Source organism: Heloderma suspectum, chromosome 2 (assembly GCF_057233095.1).
Source record: "Heloderma suspectum isolate Gila_16-S chromosome 2, 16-S_ref, whole genome shotgun sequence".
Lineage (NCBI taxonomy): Eukaryota > Metazoa > Chordata > Lepidosauria > Squamata > Helodermatidae > Heloderma > Heloderma suspectum.
In genome coordinates, this window is record NC_139459.1 from 221,017,284 (window position 1) to 221,038,182 (window position 20,899).

At 43.4% G+C, this 20,899-nt stretch overlaps 1 protein-coding gene across 1 annotated transcript; it reads right to left on the reverse strand.

Annotated features, from left to right (window-relative positions):
- Positions 1 to 301: 301 nt before the first annotated feature.
- On the reverse strand, positions 302 to 10,518 carry MRPL38 (mitochondrial ribosomal protein L38). Its single transcript, XM_084838140.1, has 9 exons — positions 10,415 to 10,518; positions 9,572 to 9,751; positions 8,830 to 8,964; positions 8,529 to 8,737; positions 5,876 to 5,948; positions 5,016 to 5,061; positions 3,816 to 3,974; positions 2,430 to 2,566; positions 302 to 924 (listed from the first exon to the last, which is right to left on the reverse strand). Exons 1-9 carry the CDS (start codon positions 10,479 to 10,481, stop codon positions 788 to 790), a joined length of 1,143 nt encoding a protein of 380 aa, XP_084694266.1. The 5' UTR covers positions 10,482 to 10,518; the 3' UTR covers positions 302 to 787.
- Between the last annotated feature and the right edge of the window lie 10,381 nt (positions 10,519 to 20,899).

The window sequence follows — 20,899 nt, forward strand, 5'->3', positions numbered from 1 at the left end:
ATGGCCTTGTAGGCCCCTTCCAACCCTACTATTCTATGATTCTATGATTATCCTCCGGTGTCCTTCAAACAATGTAAAGATACACCTGCCAGCTCTGCAGCCTATTTCATGCATCTCATGATTGGTTCATGACACCATTTGTTAACTATGGCCTATCAAACCAGTTCATCACTAACACCCCCCAACAGCAGAAAAAGTATCATCCTGCTTAACCCCTAAAGTTATAAGAATATACTAGATAGTATCAGCAGACAGATATCCCACGTGCTTCTTCCCAAGCCCTCAAACACAACTCTACTTTCCAGGATGGTTTTAAAAGCATGTTTATTCTTACTTTAAAGATTAAAGACAATACATAATCCAGCATTCAGTAGCAACTGAATGCCTGGCACCATTTTATATATTATCCAATCCAATTCAGGTGAGAGTAGTTTGCCAAGATGGTGCAATGATTGAGCAAAAAAGCAAACTGCCTTGCTTGGAACAACTGGCTCCTGAGAAAACAGGGGAGAAGCTCAACTTCCGAATAGTCCTAGACCTCTTTGCACAGCTATGCTGTTGCTTCACTGCAAGGATGGATATATGCATAACACTTTCACAGGTCTCCTGACATTCACAAGATAGTTTAAGCTGCATCTTTCTTCCAAGAGGTGAATAAGAGTGATGATTTTAATCAAATCCCATATGGCTCTTACACTTCCATTTCCTGTTCCAACACATGAGCTGTTCTTCAGAAGGACTCTTTGCTGCACAGTGTCTTCTCTGTCCAGGGCAAATGTCAGGTACCTCAGTAAATGCCATAAGTGGGCTCATTACTGTCCCTGTACCTGTCCAGATACCTCACAGGCTGACGGTATGGAAACTTCTTCTGTGGGGGGTGATATTTGGGAGGCCGCATGAAGTCAAACACTGGCTCCTTCATGTCTACATGAAGCAGATAGCATGTTAGCACATCTCAAAATTTACAAACACAGCAAACAACTAACCTTAAGCATCCTCCATTTCTCACACCACTTATTTGTAATGGAAAACATGACCCATTAACTGCACATAATTTCCCTGTCTTCTGTCTTTAGGGATTTCTAGTTTTTCTGGTGCAGATGCCAGTACAGAATGCAAATACCCTGCCTAATAAATTGCAAATAGGTCCATCCAGTAGTTCCAAACCAGTTGTCCATAGGCTGATGTTGGTCCACACCCACATTTTGTACGTTTCCATCTGTTCTGGGTCAGACAGCTTGAAATGAACTCTAGAAACGTTCTGGACTAACTGGACTAAATCATTCTAATATCATATCTACACAAGAACATTCACTAGATAAAGCCAAGTGGTGTCTAAAATAGCAGCACCAGTCACAGAATACAGCCCAAATATAAGATCCAGTAGTTCTGCTAGAACCATGAGATTAGCTTTGGTGTTTCAAAACAACCAAGTTCCAAAATGATATGATCAGAGCTGAAAACCTGAAAATGCACAAACACTTCCTCCTAGCCAACAGCCAGAGAGTCTTTCAGGTTTGGCTAGGGGAACTCAAGCAAATGTCTGATTGTGTGGAGGGGATTTTTCACATGGGAGGCTATTTGTAGGGCACAGCCAAACTTTCTGTTCATGTCAGAAGTAGCAAGTTAAGGAGTGTCCCCCATTCCAGAACCCCTTTAATTTTACCATTCTGTGGCTATTCAGAACCACTGTTTCCCCTTTATGCTGCTGTATTGGTGACATTTCTTCTTCTTCTATCCCTTCTCTAGTAATTCCAGCCAATCAGGGATTATGCACCAGATATGATGACATTATAACATTATGTAGCCAGGTTTAGTTATGTGTTTCTGAAAGCAAGTGCAAGTGAAGCCAATTGAGAGTGAGGGCAATGCTTCCTGTACTAGTCACATGGTGATTCTAGCAATCTGACTCTCTCAGCAACCTGCCCCCACAGAAAGTCCACTTGACTTTGGAAATTTTCATGGAACTGTTCCCACTTGCAGTTTCAGTTCTGCTTGTGGTTATCTGTGAGCTGGATTAGAGGAGTTTGTAATGCTTCTCCTCCATGCTATTTCACCACTGGTTTTATGAACTGGGCTCTGAAGCAGAGTGACATAGCAAATTGTTTACAAAGCTCCATTGTTAGTTTTATGGATTCTAGTCCTCTTCCTGTCCCTGGTTGGGGGATTCTGTAAACTCTCTCAAGTTTTACATTTAGCATACCAACAATATTTCACGCTTGTCCAGTCACCCAATTGTTGAGTTCTGACCACTGAGTTTTAATGCAGAATCATAGATATTCTCAGCCCAACCTACCTCACAGGGTTGTTGTTGTGAGGATACAACGGTGAGGAGGAGGATAATGTAAGCCGCCTTGAGTTCCTTGCGAGAGGGAGAAAGGCGGGGTATAAATGCAATAAATAAATAAATAAATAAATAAATTACTTACTGAGAAGCTGGTGAAAAACCTGTGTAACAGAATCATCCCACTGGCATTGGAAAAATGCCAGCCCTGCTGGTGTCATGTCATTCTGATGCTTCTTGTAGAAGTCAAACGTTTTGAAGGTTCTCATCTTGAGGCTGTGGCTGAAAAGATGAGAGAACACAGATGCAATGGATCTCTGCTGTTGTTACCATGGCCATTCTCGTCAAGCCATCACCAGTTTTATTCAGTACAGAAAAGAGACCCACAACAGGGCATGTAAACAAGATTACATTCATAGGTTTGCGACATGGACATGCCCCATCAGTTAAGTAATAAATGCTCCCTCAAATTACAAGTCTGAAGGAGCTAAGGGTTTTTTGTCCTGCTGTCTTTGGGGAGAAAGCAGTTTAAACTTGAAGTATCAATGTAGCAAAAATTCCTGGGAAGGAGGAAGCTGTATGAGACTTGCCCTTGGCTGAGCAGCTTATTGATAGGGGAACGTGATGCTGGTTGGCTGCTCACCTGGGGAGAGTCTGATATAGCTCCCTGCTTCCCAGAAACACAGGAACTGCAAAGGGAAAGCCAGAATTTCATACTCCTCCAGATATTCCTGCCCTTCATAGAATAGTAGGGTTGGAAGGGCCTACAAGGCCATCGAGTCCAACCCCCATGCTGTCCCCCTTAGGGACAGCATGTAGGTAGCAGCCTTTAGTGTACTATACAAAGGAGAGCTATATACATGAGTAATGTAACGTGTTGCTCAGCTTTGAGTAAGCATGGGAAGGAATGGGGAGGCAAACAATGGATGCTTAGGGATTTCCCACCTTGCATGACAGTTATCTGTAATACATTATTCTATATAAATTAACGCACTGCCTGTTCTAGCAAACAACCAGTACTAATTGTCAGCATGTTAGCACTAAGATTCTAGGGATGAGGGGGAACAGCAATTTACATGGCTCCTTAAACTAAGGCAAAAAAGCAGTAATGTATTTATTTATTTTAGCAGCAGCAGAATCCTTTGTGTGAAGGTTACTTTGATGGCAGGTAATAAAGGCTTTGAAGGCAGCTAATCAAACCGACACACACAACAGCAGCTAGTATTCTGATTTCTGAAGGAACAAGCACAGGGTCAATTGTTCTCAACAGATGAGATTTTACAGAGTACTCCCTGATAGAGGGGTTTCAACATTTAATAGTTTGGGACACATTTTGCTTAGTTTTTCCTTTTTCAGGTTGTGCTATGCCTAACATTCTTGCTGTACTGCTGTTTAATCTAACTTTTAAGATCCAGAGAATACTGGACCATTCACAATCCTTCCTTAAGAAATCAGCCATAGGCTGCTTTGCCAAAAGAAGAGAAACACTCCCGATGATTCTACCATAACTATGCAAAGTGCAAAGAGTTACCATGGTGTTGGCCGTGCATCTTCAGTGAAATCAATTGGCTGGAGTTGTTTGAAGAGAAGGAAAACGTAGCGATGGTATCCAGTTCCTTTGGCAGGGAATGCCGGGAAGTAGTGGCAAATCTCCTTGCCTGCCTCTATTTGGTTGCCTGGAATGTTTGTCCTGTTGATGTCACATATGATTCAAAAGCAACTTTGCCTGGCATTACTCATCTGAAGAGGCACAGAATTACCCTCTTCTAAATGGAACACCGCAATGCCACCACAGTAAAAATGGCAATGAAAGTGGCTCGATACATTGAAGCCAAGGCTCTAAATCAGTGCTTTTCAAACTTGGAGCCCACTGCCCTATATTCTTTACTGTTCTTCCTACCTTATCTGTGCTGCATAAACCATCCTCTTAGCTTTTCTTTCTTGTTCCATATACTCTTGTCCCATTACTTTCCCCAGCTTGATGAGGAAAAAAATAGGCACTTCTGTGTAACATAATCTTCTTTGATTGATTGATCTCCTTGGTGTTACTTTCATGTACATTTAAACATATGAAGCTGTGTTTTACTAAATTAGATCCTTGATCAATGTAGCCCAGTATGGTCTACTCTGGCTGGCAGCAACCCTCCAATTCCTGCTGTCAGTGGTCCTCTAAACTGGAGATGCTGGGGATAGAATCTGGGACCTTTGCATGTAGAATATGAACTGTACCACTACGCTATGGCCCTTCACCTAAACAATTCTTGACTGATCAAGGACTGAGAAACATGCATGACTTTTTTGTTAAAGAAGTTATTTAGACCTCAGATGGGAGGGCTGGCCTTTTCTTTAAAACAATAACCAAAAATAGGATCTATTTTGTATCCAAGAAGCAGTGTTCAGTGTCACCTTTCTATTTGGACCTTCCTTGAAATATTACTCTAGAGGCCATGCATAAATGTAGGTTATTTTGAACATAACAGCCTGGTTGCTTTCAGATTCGTTTCCTCGTTTAACAAGTACATAGCTAATCAAGAGAAGTAACAGCCAAGCCAAGCCAGGGCTTATTGCCTCTTTTTGTGAGCATCGCATTACGAGGCTGACATTTGCTGCATGGACCAAGAAAGTCTGCACGATAGCATGGTGGTAGCTGAATATTGTGATTCAGCTCCAAGCTGACCAGCAGCTTTGAAATTGATACCAATGCAAAGATGGATTAGCAGTCAATACTCACACCAACCAGTGGACATACTCCAAATTGGTATCACGCAGGTGCCCATCTGTGTGTACAACATGTACAGAAATGAAGTAATTAATCAATTAAGTAACCATTACTCCTGTATAATTATGTAGTGCTTCTTTGCTGTTCTCTCAGTTTGCATAAATGATTCCTTTTGCCTGCCCTAGCATGATCAGGCTTTAAAAGCTCTAGGTCTCTCAGCACCTTTGTTTTTTCCTGCGTCACTTAATTTTGCCATATCACTATGGCATGATTTCACCACAGTTTTAAAAAAACCTTTTGTGGCAGTAGTGCTTCTACTGACAAGTAACTATTCTTCTTTGGAACATGCCCCTGCCCTCAGCAAGGACTGTATTAAAGAGTGGAAGGAAAAATCCCATGCAGTAATCCCTGCCCCAACACTGATTCAACAAGCAACATTTTTACCTCTCTTCACCTACTTGTGGCAATGGTGGTTCTACTGACAGAGATTTTAAGGCCATGATTAAATCATGCCATAGTAATATTAAAACCACAATGCATTTGTTGGGGCTTGCAGAATCCTTCTCAAAATGACTCAGTTTGCACTACAAAAGCAGGAATGACCAAAGCCAAGTTGACCAAGACCTGCTAACTTCAGCCTCTGTCAAAGTCTATTTGACTTCAGTTTAACTGCTCTTCAGAACTGAAAGATATTGTTATTCGTCAAGAGAAAACCCAACTTCTCTATAGCGTTTTGCAGTCTGGGTTTCTTCTGTCCCTGTAGAACCTGTACTTTAACTAGAAGTCCCCCAGAAAAAATTAAATAAATCCTGCTCTATTTGTAAGACAGGGCAACCTGCTCAGAAAGTATCCTTAAATATTTTTGCACTCACCCAGGTTAGTGAGAAGCAGGGTCCATAAAGATCCTTCATCTGCTTCAAATGAGATACTGGGAGGGTTAAAAGCCTAAGGAGAAAATACAACAGTGATTGTAGGGTAGTCAAATGGTTAAGACATTTGCCTAAGGCAACGTTATGACTTTAAGTTTCACCTACTCTCTTGCTTGCCAACTACTTTCAGTCCAGCCAGCATCAGACAATTCAGTTTACTCCTTCCTTGCAGTAAAAATAATAGAAATTGTTGTGCCTTAACAATAAAGTGACATATACTATAAAGCGGCCAAGGAGGGACCTCTGACTTCTTTAAAAATTAAAAAGTTTAAAAAGTAGACCAAAGAGCAGGATTCGTTAATAGACACATAGTTATAGACAGAAGCAACTTCAACAGATGTCTCACCAATAAGGTATATGGAAAACCATGTCCAGTTCCAGAAGGGAAGGGAGGGGGAGGAATAGTGTAAGAGGAGACATTGTGCCCTCCCATCAGCCCTGCGGAAGACCACCTTCATGAGGGTTCCTCTTCCCTCAAATGGCACCACCAACAGCCATTTCAGCAGGCTGTACTGAGGGAGATGACAGTGGGAAGTAGGGTTATTCCAGCAGCCCTGCTGAAATACTACTTAGAGAGCAGTCCTGTGGCTGCTAGACAATGTATAGATGGCCATAAGATTGTTCGGTTTCTGGGAACCGCGGTCCCTGCCCCCTCCCCTGCTGCCTCATAGGTGGCAGGGTTCTTCCCCATATCCGTGCTCATAAGCACAGCACAGAGCGGGAGAAAAGGGGGCGTTCTCAGGGGAGGGGGGAGACTGCAGAAGTGCTGTTACAATGCTTCCCATGTGCCGTCCGGCCTCCCGCACTCCCGCTCTGATGTCCCCAGCTTGACAGCCAAAATCAGCAACCTAGCTGCAAATGCAGGGCAGCCAGAGCATGAAGGAGAGGATCCCCTCCATGCTCTGCCCGCCCTGCATGGGGTAGTCGGCTGCCTCCAAGTTTGGAGGCAGCCGACTATCCCAATAGGATTGCACCCTTAATTTTTTTCCCTCTTCCCTCCACATTCCTTTTTCCTTGTATGTTGTGTCTTTTGAGATTGTAAGCCTGCAGGCAGGGACTCTCTTGCTTTACTGATTATATGTAAACTGCTCCAGGAACCTTTTTGGCTGAAGGGAGGACAAACATATTTAAATAAATAGATAAGATTATGCCTGCCAGTGCAACAATGACAGGCATAGCTGAGAGGTAAGGGGCTGAAGCCTCTACCTCTGTTATACCATGAATGGTATGCAACAGGCTTGGCTGGCACCAACTCCATCATTCAGATGACAGGTTAAAACCTTTTCATCCTTCAAGGTTTTTAATGGGTGTACTGATCTGCAGGTCTGATTCTGTCAGGTCTCAGGCAAAGTAGATCCTTGGATTACCAAGATGAAACAGAGCCACCTGTGCACAAAGATTACTACCGATAGAAAATGGATGCAGAATAAATATGCAAAGAAAGCTCACACCTCTTTCCAGCTAATCAAGTTGTAATAGCTGGGTGTCTATTGGAGTTCCCAAGATAAATAGAAGCCGTCCCTTGAGCCACAAGTTTCTCCAGGCTGGCAGTGCACATTGCCCCTGGAGTGAGACCAACTTAACATGCTTTAAACAATGCTTATATACCTTTTCTTCCATGCTCTAGTGGATGCATAAAGCATCACAGTCAAGGCAATAAATTACCCTTTTCAAGAGAAAGAGGCCCCAACATTCCAGTCTGGGCTCGGAAGCTTCCCAGCTTTTCATGGAGACATAACACTATGCTCTTATCTGAGAGGGACCGGGTAAGACTCGAACAGCTTCATGCCTTCAGAACTGGCCTTGCCTGGTACCAACTTCCCTGTGTGAGGCAGCCTACTTAATTATCTAAAAGCTGTTCTCTATTCTAGATTAACACAGGCTTCTATGTGGCTGCCAACAGTATATAAGAGCTCTGTGAAGTCCACATTTTTGCTGACTAACCAACTCACTACAATGGGCAATGGTGGCTGCTGCTTTTATTAACATTCTGCAATCCTATACACACTTACTTGGGAGTAAGCTCTATTGAACTCAATGTGACTTCCTTCTGAGTACACATGTATAGGATTGGTTGTGACACTGTTTTTTATATAATTTCAGACTGATTTGGGTTTTTCATGTTCAAAGTGGTTGCAAAACACTTTGGCTATTTTAATAGAAAATTGTTATATAAATATTTTTATAAGTGCTATTGAACTCATCAAGAAATAATAAAAGGTAAAATTACATTCAATAGACCTAATGGTAGAAGACCCTCATCACAAGGAATGTTAGTTTTCATTACTCCTATTAACAATATATTACATTTTAGAGTTAATAAGGTAAATATTATTTGACATAAACTGTCACCTAGAGTATCTACCCGCATTAAAGGCAGGTACTGCATATGATATTTATAGATGAACACTTCATTACTCTAAGTATGATATGCATTACATACCATTGGGTTGGGGGAAAATAAATCAGTTTGAGAGGTGCTCAAGATAATCTATTTTTCTCAGAACAATTACTGGATTGGCCATGGCCAAAAGAAGCACAGAAATATAAACCAAGGATATACCCTTTCTTCAAATTTGTAAAATTGGTACAATACCTCTGTTGGTGTAACCACATTCCCATGATAAACTGGCATAACATAGTCTTCATCTTGGTTGTATTCCACTCTTAGAAGAACTCGGGGAACAAACGTAGCATCATCAAACAAGTCCCGGTATAGTCCATAGTGTTGTGCTACTCGCTGCTTGTGATATGGGCCACTGGTTTTCTCCCATTCAGCTTTGATGTCATCAAGTGGAACCAGCACTGCAAGCAGAAACAGCACTGAGAAATACTGAGTGGATAAGCACTTGCAAATGCAAAAGAATTAAGTGTGGAGGGAGCTGTGACCAACATACGAGTCCTGAGGCGGGATGTTCTTTCCAGTTCCACGCTGTTGAAATTTTGTTTCAATATAGCTTTTCTCTCCTTACGTTTTTTTCTCCATGATGGCATATGATAAGGTAGACCAATGTCTATCTTTGCCTCTTCATCTAGGGTTAAAAAAGAAGACACAAAATAAATCTCACAATACTCTTTCTACCTTCAGCATTGCTATGGACAAACCATAAATCCCTGAGAAGTTGAACAAGCCTAATGTCTTATTTTATGGTATACCTCAGGCCTGCAAACCTTTCACCTGCTATCCTGGAGTAAGTAGAAAGTATTCCCAATAGACCTGGCATTTACCCAGAGTCTCTGATTTGCAGCAAGGGCCCTAGTACATATGCGTGTGCATACATGCACAACTCTTTAAAATGGATGGGAAAAAATGCAAAGTCTCAATACAAAGCTGCTGGTTGCTTTGCATTTTAAACAGCAATGGCAGTTCTGTTTCTCTTTAAAGGCTATCTGCAAAAGGTACCCTATCAGTGTTTATTTCCTTTTATTTTTCCTGCAAAACCCCTCAACCAAGTTCAAGTAAAAAATTCAATCTTCACAGCCCAATCCTATGCATGTTTACTAAGTTCCACTCCACAGAATAGGACTAACTCCCAATTACATACATATAGGATTGCACTCTCCACATGAAGAAAACTGGCTATTGGTACAAAGGGAGTGGGGGAAAGGAAACTGGACCAGGCTTTTGTGCCTGAGTACCTTCTGGAGGAGTGATGCGTTTCTTGTAGGTTGACCACCAATGAGGCTTCTTATTCTCTTTTTCTGCTACTTTGAAGTAGCGAGTGAAGACGCGGTACTTTTCCAATGCCTCCAAGTTACTGACATCAATATCTTCATTAGGCATTGGTCCCAGAGGTACCCCCAACTTGCAGAGAACAGCTAAACACAAATAATGTTTTTGCTTTGTTTTACAAATTCAACTGCGTAATCAGAAACACAGTAGGCTTGGTCTACGCTTTGGCCTCTCCCCTTGAAATGAAATCATGCCAGGTAGAAACGGAAGCAAGAAGGGGGAAAAGAGGCACTGGCAAACACACAGCAGATGCAGAAGCAATCATGATATTAAAACTGAGACATGTTTTACACTTACAATTTTTAGAACAGTTGTATTCTAAAACCTCAAAGTTACTGTTCTAGCAGCGGCTTAATAATACAGGAAGAAAAGTGAATGAATCAGACTTGGGCCAATACACTCACTGCTATATTTGTAGCTCCACTTCTGAATTGTGTAAAATTAAAACGTTATCACGTTACTGAACCGTATACCATCATTTCTTTGATGCATTCATATATTTCCAAAGGTGGAAGAGCTATTTCCAAAAAGATTAGTATGCTGTTGTTGTTTTTTAAAAAGCTGATTGCCTCTAAACATCCTCTCAGATAAGTTTGCACAGCAGTGGATTGTTCCAGTGGACATTCAGGTACAGGTACAACGGGCAGTCCCTATGCATGCTTACTAAGGCAACTTTAGCCATGCACCAGCAGAAGCTAAATTCCATCGGAGTTTCTTCTTGTTCCACCCCTTCTCTAGAGACCACTCACCGGTAGTGCTAAAACTTCTGCCCCTTCGTACTCCATGCAGCAGAGCGCTTAACGTAAGCGCCGCCATTTCGCCGGCTCCTGCGTCGCTCCTCCTAGAAAGCCCCTCTGCACTTGGCTCACGTTGGATGACGTTGCCCGGGCGGGACTGTCCACCCGAGCGCCTGCTTAGTACCTCGCCGCCAAAAAAATCCGTGTTAATAACGCTGGCCGTTTAAAACGATGAAGAGCGTTGTGGCGCCTTAAAGACGAACACATTTATGATGATATAAGCTTTCCTGGACTGGAGTCCACTTCATCAGAAAGTTTACAGCGCAATCCTGTGCATGCTTACTCAGAAGTGAGCCCCATTGAGTTCAATGGGGATTACGCCTAGCCCCAGATGAGTTAGAATGGCAGCCTTCCTCTTTAAAGTACCACAAGACTCTTTGTTCGTTTTGCTGCAAAATACACTAATAATTCCCTGGCATTTTAAAAAAAAGTCTTCTTCATAAGGATAGCAGAGAAATTGAAAGGGGGGGGGGATACATCTGTACCCAACTGACAACTCGTATTTATGCTTGTTTTATTTCGCAAGGAAGATTTGATAACCATGTTTTAGACTACAACTCACATAAACCCAAGCCAGCTTGGCTAATGATAAGGGATTATGGGACTTGTGATACAAAACATCTGGAGGCTGGGAGAGTGCCTATCTCTAGTTACATTCATCAGAGCTTCTGGAGCAGTTTGCAAACAAGATAAAATGCATAACTAAATTATAATAAATATCAGCATGTTGACATTTTAAACATTGTTAAAGTACATAAAACTTCCTGGAAGAATAAAAATTCCTTTGCCCAGCACCAAAAGGAATTTAAACACCAGGCTATACTTCCTGGAAGATGGACTGTTGGCAAGGGACGGGTTGCACCTCACAAAGGATGGGAAGAATGTGGCCACAGCATGAAGAACTTCATCAGGAGGGCTTTAAACTGAATCCTACAGGGGAGGGAGATGTAAAGTTGGGGGTAACAACGGACGCAGGCGCATGCACTGCAACGGAGAGAACAGCTCTAATAGCGCCCAATAATAGTCTTCAGAAACATGTAGGAAGAAAGCCAGACTATGAAGCACATGGTCTACAATGTCTATACACTAATGCCTAGAGTATGGGAAACAAAAGAACGAACTCTTAATACAGGAGGGAAATTATGACTTGATAGGTGTAACTGAAGCTTGGTGGTGTTATAGAAATTTCAGTTGTAATATGTCTGTTATCCCATAATTTTATAAGCTAGGCTATGTCTATGTGTGAAATTGTCATGCCAAACAAAGACACAGTGCCTTATCAGAGACTCAGGAATGCCAGGAATGTATTTACGTTAGAGTACAAGGCTACCTCTCTGCGCATGCCTAGATATGTAAAAGGCGCTGCCTGTCTTCTGTTTCCCTCTAAGCTAAACAAAGAGATTAGTACAGCGCAAGCATAAGACAGCCCCCAAAGGTCTTGCCTATATAAACTTTTGGATCACATCACTTGATTGTGACCTTTGTTGGAGTGTTAGCCCCAAGGGTTGCCTTATTCTGCAGAATAAAATCGTGTTGGACCAGATCTCTGCCTCCCCTCGTTCTTGGTAAACAAATTGGAAAGTCTACCAGGGAAAAGAACACAATTTTTGTAACAGTGGGATGACTCCCATGACTGGAATACAGCAATTGAAGGATATAACTTGTTCAAAAAGAACAGGAGGAACAGAAAGGGAGGTGGAGTTGTATTATATGTTAAAAATACATATCTCTGCACAGAAATACAGCAGGATGAGCTTGGTAGCCTCATCGAGAGCATCTGGGTTGAAATAAATGGAGCAAATAATAAAAGGAACATGGTGGTCGGAGTCTACTACCGGCCACTCAATCAAGGAGAAGGTGAGGATGAAACTTTTGAAAAGCAAATTGCCAAGGTTTCAAGGAAGCATGATGTAGTAGTAATGGGGGGCTTCAATTTCCCCAATATTTGTTGGGAGACAAATTCTGCAAAACATGGCCCCTCCAAGAGATTCCTGACTTGTGTTGCTGATAACTTCCTCCTACATAAAGTAGAGGAAGGAACTAGAGGATCGGCTATCCTTGACTTGATCCTAACCAACAGAGATGACTTAGTGGATAAAGTAGCAGTTACAGGAACTCTGGGGGAAAGTGACCATGTTGAACTTCAGTTCTTGGTTCTAAAGGAAGCAAAAGCCAAGTGTAGCCAAACGCGTACCCTGGGTTTTAGGAAAGCTGATTTTAATAAACTCAGAACAATGGTCAGTAAGGTCCCATGGCAAGCGACTCTAACGAGAAAAGGAATCCAAGATGGGTGGGAGTTTTTAAAAAAGGAAATTCTAAAGGCACAATTACAAACAATTCCAACAAGAAAAAGGATGGAAGACAACAGAAGAAGCCAATGTGGCTTCACAAAAAGCTTAGAGATGACCTGAAAACAAAGAAGGACACATACAGGAAGTGGAAGGAAGGCCAAGCAACAAAGGAAGAGTACAGGCAGGTAGCACAGAATTGTAGGGATGGCATCTGGCTGAGAACGAGCTGAGGTTAGCGAGGGATGCTAAAAGTAACAAAAAGGCTTTCTTCAGATACATGCATAGTAAAAGACAGAAGAAAGAAATGGTTGTTCAGCTATTAAATAAGGATGGCAAAATGATAACAGATGACAAGGAAAAGGCAGAAATGCTCAATTCCTACTTTGGCTCAGTCTTCTCCCAAAAGAGGGTCTATGAGCCCCCTGGCAAAGGCGAAGTACAGGCTGTAGGGGCAGGATTGCAGCCTGGGATCGATAGACATATGGTCAAAGAACACCTAATTACTTTGAATGAGTTCAAATCTCCAGGGCCAGATGAACTGCACCCTAGAGTAATAAAGGAACTGGCAGAAGAACTCTCTGAACCACTACTATTATCTTTGAGCAATCATGGAGGACGGGGGAAGTGCCAGATGACTGGAGGAGGGCTAATGTTGTCCCTATCTTTAAAAAGGGTAAAAAGGAGGAACATGGGAACTACAGACCAGACAGTCTGACATCAATCCCTGGGAAAATTCTGGAGCAGATTATAAAGCAATCCATCTGTAAGCACCTTGAAAACAATGCAGTGATTACTGAAAGCCAATATGGATTTGTCAAGAACAAATCCTGCCAGACTAATCTGATCTCATTTTTTGATCAGGTATCTTCCCTAATGGACTGTGGGAATGCTGTGGACACAGTATACCTCGTCTTCAGCAAAACTTTCGACAAAGTGCCCCATGATATCCTGATGAGCAAACTAGCTAAAAGTGCGCTAGATGAAACAACTATCAGGTAGATCCACAGTTGGCTACAGGAACGGACTCAAAGACTGCTTATGAATGGGATCTTCTCAAACTGGGAAGAGGTAACAAATGGGGTACCGCCGGCCTCATTCCTGGGCCCAGTGCTCTTCAACATTTGTATTAATGACTTGGAGGAGGAGGTGCAGGGAATGCTGATCAAATTTGCAGATGACACAAAACTGGGTGTGATAGCTAATATCTTGGAAGACAGAAACAAAATTCAAAGTTATCTTGACAGGCTGGAGCGCTGGGCAGAAAACAACACAATGGCATTTAATAGGGATAAATGCCAAGTTCTGCACCTAGGAAAAAGAAACAAAATGCACAGTTACAAGATGGGGGATACGTGGCTCAACAACACTACAAGCAAGAAGGATCTTGGAATTGTTGTTGATCACAAGCTGAATATGAGCCAACAATGTGATGTGGCTACAAAAAAGGCAAATGTTCTTTTGGGCTGCATTAATAGAAATATAGCTTCCTAATCCCGGGAAGTACTAGTTCACCTCTACTCAGCACTAGTTAGGCCTCATCTGGAGTACTGTGTTCAGTTCTGGGCACCACACTTTAGGAAGGATGCAGACAAGCTGGAGAGGGTTCAGAGGAGGGCAACGACGATGATCCGGGGACTGGAAATAAAGCCCTATGAAGAGAGACTGAAAGAACTGAGCATGTTTAGCCTTGAGAAGAGAAGACTGAGGGGAGATATGATAGCGCTCTTCAAGTACTTGAAAGGCTGTCACAGAGAGGAAGGCCAGGATCTCTTCTCGATCATCCCAGAGTGCAGGACATGGAATAATGGGCTCAAGTTACAGGAAGCCAGATTCCGGCTGGACATCAGGAAAAACTTCCTGACTGTTAGAGCAATACGACAATGGAACCAATTACCCAGGGAGGTGGTGGGCTCTCCCACACTGGAGGCATTTGAGACGTGGCTGGACAGCCACCTGTCAGGGATGCTCTGACTTGGATTCCTGCACTGAGCAGGGGGTTGGACTCGATGGTCTTGTAGGCCCCTTCCAACCCTATTATTCAATGATTCTATGAAATACAAGACAAGACAATGAAAACTAAAACAAAATTAAAACACAGGCAAGCTGCGTAAACTATAGTAAAGGTAAAGGTGTCCCCAGCCAGTCGTGTCTGACTCCAGGGTGTGGTGCTCATCCCCATTTCTAAGCCGAAGAGCCAGCGCTGTCTGAAGATGCTTCCGTGGTCATGTGGCCGGCATAACTAAACACCGAGGTGCATGGAATGCTGTTACCTTTCCCGCCAAAGCGATACCTATTTGTTGTTGTTGTTGTTCAGTCGTTCAGTCGTGTCCGACTCTTCGTGACCCCATGGACCATAGCACGCCAGGCCTTCCTGTCCTGCACTCTCTTCCGGAGCGTGCTCAAGTTCATATTCATTGCATCCGTGATGCTATCTAGCCATCTCATCCTCTGCCGTCCCCTTCTCCTTTTGCCTTCAGTCTTTCCCAGCATCAGGGTCTTTTCCAGGGAGTTTTCTCTTCGCATTAGGTGGCCAAAATATTTGAGCTTCAGCTTCAGTATCTGTCCTTCCAATGAGCACTCAGGGTTGATTTCCTTTAGGATGGACTGATTTGACCTCCTTGCAGTCCAGGGGACTCGTAAGAGTCTTCTCCAGCACCACAGTTCGAAAGCATCAATTCTTCGGCGCTCAGCCTTCCTTATAGTCCAGCTCTCACAGCCATACATTACTACTGGGAAAACCATAGCTTTGATTAGACGGACCTTTGTCGGCAAGGTGATGTCTCTGCTTCTTACTATGCTGTCTAGGTTTGCCATAGCTTTCCTCCCAAGGAGCAAGCGTCTTTTAATTTCATGGCTACAGTCACCGTCTGCGGTGATCTTGGAGCCCAAGAAAGTAAAATCTGTCACTGCTTCCATTTCTTCCCCTTCTATATGCCAGGAAGTGATAGGGCCAGATGACATGATCTTAGTTTTTTTAATGTTGAGTTTCAAACCAGCTTTTGCACTCTCCTCTTTCACCCTCAACAAGAGGCTCTTGAGATCCTCTTCGCTTTCTGCCATTAGGGTGGTATCGTCTGCATATCGGAGGTTGTTGATAATTCTCCCGGCAATCTTAATTCCGACCTGTGATTCATCCAACCCGGCATTTCTCATGATGTACTCTGCATATAAGTTAAATAAGCAGGGTGACAATATGCAGCCTTGTCGTACTCCTTTCCCAATTTTGAACCAATCGGTTGTTCCATGTCTGGTTCTTACTGTTGCTTCTTGACCCTCGTACAGGTTTCTCAGGAGACGGGTAAGGTGGTCTGGTACTCCCATCACTTTAAGAATTTGCCACAGTTTGTTGTGATCCACACAATCAAAGGCTTTAGCGTAGTCAATGAAGCAGAAATAGACGTTTTTCTGGAATTCTCTTGCTTTCTCCATGATGCAGCGAATGTTGGCGATTTGATCTCTAGTTCCTCTGCCTCTTCGAAACCCAGCTTGTACTTCCGGTAGTTCTCGGTTCGCATACTGCTGAAGCCTAGCTTGTAGGATTTTGAGCATCACCTTGCTGGCATGTGAAATGAGCGTAATTGTGCGGTAGTTTGAACACTCTTTGGCGTTGCCCTTCTTTGGAATTGGAATGTAAACTGACCTTTTCCAGTCTTGTGGCCACTGTTGAGTGTTCCAGATTTGTTGGCATATTGAATGCAGCACTTGCAATTTCTTGCTTTTGAACTGCTAGGTTGGCAGGAGCTGGGACTAAAGACGGGAGCTCACTCTGTCATGTGGCACTCGGGTCTCGAACTGCTGTCCTGCCGACCTTCCGGTCTGCAGTTCAGTGTCTTAACCACTAAGCCACTGCGGTCCCCCCTGCTCTCTTGACCACACTCACCGTACTCCGTAGAGATGTGTTGAGGGCTACTAAACATTCGGCAACTTACCTGGGAAAATGGCCTCCGTCCTTCTCAGCCCGTGTTTTCCGTACTAACAGTGCTTTTCGTTTGCATCTCTCCGCCTATCTCCTCCCCCCTTTGTCAGCTCCTGCCCTCGGAACCCCACGCGCTGAGCTCACCAAATATCAGTGGATATGAAAAAAGGCTGGCAGGCGTGCAAGCGCGACTGCAGGAGAGCCTGGCAAGCTACCAGGCCGAGCTGCTGAGTGCCCAGACTCACCTCACTGAGCGGGAAGGTCAGGTGAGTTCACCATGCCAAGGGCCGAGGTAGAAGTAGGTCTGCCTAATTTTCTTTTTATCCCAGATACTAATAGCAAACGCATTCTCCAAGTGTGGATCCCTATGTAGCTAAAATGGCACCATCCACGCCCAAGTGCGAGGCGTATCAGCAGGCTTGGGGAAACTCAAGGTTTGCAGAAGTACAAACACACTTTAGAAATTAAGAACAATCCACAATGGTTTGTTTTTGTGGCGGAACCCCAAAACAACACACTGTGGAGGGAGCAGGCTCAGTGGGCACGGAATGCGGACTGACTGTTGCGGGGAGGAAACGGAGAACCAGGCAGGGCCATGGACTGGAGTATCCTGGAAGAGGGCTTGGCTGACCGGCGAGCTGGGTGGTGCCCCGAACCAGAGCACTCCACACTGCAGTGCTGTGTTGAAGGCCCTGCTTGTACTATCATAAATGGGTGTGGATAATGAGTGTTTGTGGCCTAGCTCCTCCGTAGAGACTAAGCATGTGGATATGGCCAAGGGCACATGAGCCACAGAGATGTGATCACTGCTTAACCACATTTGTCAGAAACAGACTTCCTCACGCTTGTCAAGTCCCTGGGTCGTCGCTCAAATTGTATTGTTACAGCCAATGGCCATTACAATATAAACACAAGAAAACATATTTATAAAACATTGAACAATCAATCCAATAAAACACAAATAGGGCCTTGGAAATACAAATAAAAAGTTTTAAGCATACGGTTGGAAAATGAAGCTCCCATTAGCTTTTGTCACTGATGTGATTCAGAAAGGCCGCTCTTAGCTTTGTTGCAGCTAGCACAAACAGAACTACTTTGTAACTAGCAAATTTGTCTGTGTCTGCCAGCAGGGTCTCTTGTCCAGCCTCCCTCCCCCAGGTTTCCCTGCACCAAAGCCAGTTGAAGAGATGAGTCCTGTTCTCAAGTCAGAGCTGTATGTGCGAAGGCTTCCTCACTGCAAACATCTGTGCTGTACATGTGGATGTTGGGGGCAGGACCAGCTGACGTGGGCCATGGTGAGGCTAGTCAGCGAGACCCGCTCGTGTGTCGAATCGGTGCATGAGCGTTACTTCAGAAGAGGGCTAACGTCTGTGCGTAGCGGCTCTTCCATGGAGGCCAAGTAGAGCATTACAAGGTCATTTCCGTTCCCCTAGCATCATCTGGTGATTTTTGTGACTCTCCACATTCATGCTATGTTCCACCTGATTTTTTACATTTTTTAAAGTGAAGATTAAACATCAAAACCAAATATAATTTGTTTTAAAATACATTCAGGTGAGGCGGCTGGAGCTGGAGAAAAATCAGCAGAAACTGTTGCTGGAAACTCTGGGGGTTGAGCAGAGGGTTGGACTTGACAGACTTATAAGCCCCTTCGAACCCTACTATTCTATAATTCTATGACTACCATTGAGAAGGAAATTCCACAAACGGGGCACTATCACTGAGAAGGCAGGAAGCTCAGAAATAAGTCCACACTGGGCAAGGGGGCTGAGGCTGAGAGTTGCTTACCTTACAATATAGTCCAGCGTTATTATTACCACACTGCAGGTTGGAAGGCTAATGGTGCGAGTGGTTTACAACTTGCGTTGCTGTCTAGTGTTACCTTCATACTGCAGGTGGGAGAAGGGACTGACACCAAGAGACTTTGGATTATGACAATCTGCAATATTGTGTTATTATCTCCATACTGCAGGTCTGGGTGCTGAGGCTAAGAGTGGTTTGCAATAACTCTATAACTGTAGTAGAAGTCTACTATTTCAATAATGCTAGCAAGTGGAGGTGGGGGGAAGATGCGGCTGGGAAAGTGGCTTAGGACAGGTAGGAGGAGATTTTATTTACAAAGGGGCAGGTGTTTTTCATTCAAATACATTAGGTTCTGGCTGCTGTTTACCACCAGAGGCCAGTAGTACAGCGAGAATGGATCCAGTTTGGTTAGTGTGAAACTAGAGTCTGTAAAGCAGGTTGCTTGTGACTTGGTTTGTTACATAAAATGTAACTCAATTTTTTCAACTTCAAACAAGGGGAACAAAATGTAAGTAAATATGGCATAGTGTGTCTGAGACTGAGCTGAGGCAGCCTTGCTTCAAATCAAGACTTAGCCATGAATTCACTAAGAAGCCAGGTCAAGCCAGTATCACAGAACAATTAATGGCATGTTTGTTGTGTTCAAAGTAATTCATGTACATTATTCTCAGAAGAGTTTACAATAATCTGTATTAAAGATGGCAGTCTAAGGGCTAAACGAGGCCTGTATTTTTCTTTCAAAAGGGCAGGGGGAGCAGGGGGCGTGTGTGAATCTGGATCAGGACCACTGTAATTGGTGAGGGTTCATGTCACTCATATTGTACCTGTCATTCCCCCCTCATAAATAGCAGCTGGGCAGGGAGGTGATTTAAGTAGTGAAAAAGGGTTGAGGAAAGGGGTTAATCTCTTCCAATTCAAGTTCTTTTAACCCAGAAAAAATGGCAGGAGAGCCAATCATAGATTGCTCACATGTTTACTTGGGCCCTCAGTCTGGCACTTGCAATGGAGGATGGTTGTTATAAAGATTACTGTGATAATGTACAAGAAATACTTTGAATCACAAAAAATGCTGCTTATTAAATCTACCACCAATGGATTGTCCGTCAGATTGAGTTAGGGTTGCTTTAAATATAATGGGCCCTGCATGAGCACCACAAGAAAAAAAAATCTGCAGGCATAATCAAAACTAATGAGTGTGACCTGCAACAAAGGGTTGCAGCGTGGAGCGCTGCTGTTCAGGATTCCAGCCACTCCATTCACTCCCCCTGTGTTTGGCTTTCCTACATGAGGCTTTTAACCTGCTACTTTACCAAGACTGCTGCTTCTAGGTACGTTGTGGGATTAACATCGGCTCCATTTTCCTGTGTTTTTCTTTCTCTGCCTTTCTATATGTTCCATTACACAACCACTAAATGATGCTGTGGTACAGTGGAATTGTGCAAATACACTAGGGTTTCATGCTACCATTCACTGATATACCAGACTTTCCTGATTAGAAGAAACACATGCGCTAAGATGGTTGCAAAGTATGGGAGAGGCCCTGGAGGATGACAATATTGTTTAAAGCACCCACAAACTATCATGAATGACGAATCACAAGTGCACAATAAATGCCTCGATAGACAGGTTCTTTCTGTCCGCTTCTCCCAAACAGTGACATTCCATGGCTACTGATCATGTTCAGTCCTCATTGGGCTGTTTGGGGGCATTTCCCCCATCCAAGGTTTTTTCCCCTAAAGTTTTTTTGTACTTCTGCAAACTTCAGAGTTTCCCAAGTCTGCTAATATCTCCCTATTGTACATGGATGGTGCCGTCTTGGCTACATAAGGACCAGCATTCAGTCATGTGCGCTTGTGCTATTTAAAGTGGGCCCTTTTTAGATGGCAACCCTTCTTGTTTCTTTTACAGCTCCATGATAGGGATAGATACACCTGCCTTTTTAAAAGGCTCCACCAAAGTTGCCTGCATTCTGTCAGCACAGTGACACCAAAATACACAAAGCAGAAGCAAACTGAGAGTAGGGTTGCCAACTGACCAGAAAAACACTGGCTGATTGCTGCAGAGGTAAGATCAGACTCAATACAGTTGTACATGCTCAGTTGCGTCCCGCTTCCCAGTACTACTGTGCTTCATTAGGAGAATTCAAGGACTACTTCCTTAACTGTCACACACTGGGATAATTGGAGAATTATTCTCCTGCTGTCCACCTCATCTGTTCGAGGTTTATATGCGTAACTAAGTCCTGTGATTTTCTATACTGCCTGATGAAATCAATGGTCTCCTCTGCTTTTATTAGTTTCTTACTATGCAGGCAGCAGCCCAAATAAACAGCATTTGTCTCCTTGATGAAAGCTCTAATGAAAAAGAGCAGAGAGTGACACGTAGGGATTAAACACCCAGCTCCTCCTGCTAAATTATATTATCTAA

What these genes read in the sequence shown, in the direction of transcription:
- MRPL38 (XM_084838140.1), bottom strand. Translation starts at nt 10,481, where the DNA reads ATGGCGGCGCTTACGTTAAGCGCTCTGCTGCATGGAGTACGAAGGGGC. An exon ending in CAGAAGTTTTAGCACTACCG is followed by an intron (nt 9,752 to 10,414) that starts GTGAGTGGTCTC and finishes ATTTGTGTTTAG; the next exon opens with CTGTTCTCTGCAAGTTGGGG. An exon ending in CCTGCTTCTCACTAACCTGG is followed by an intron (nt 5,062 to 5,875) that starts GTGAGTGCAAAA and finishes TTGTACACACAG; the next exon opens with ATGGGCACCTGCGTGATACC.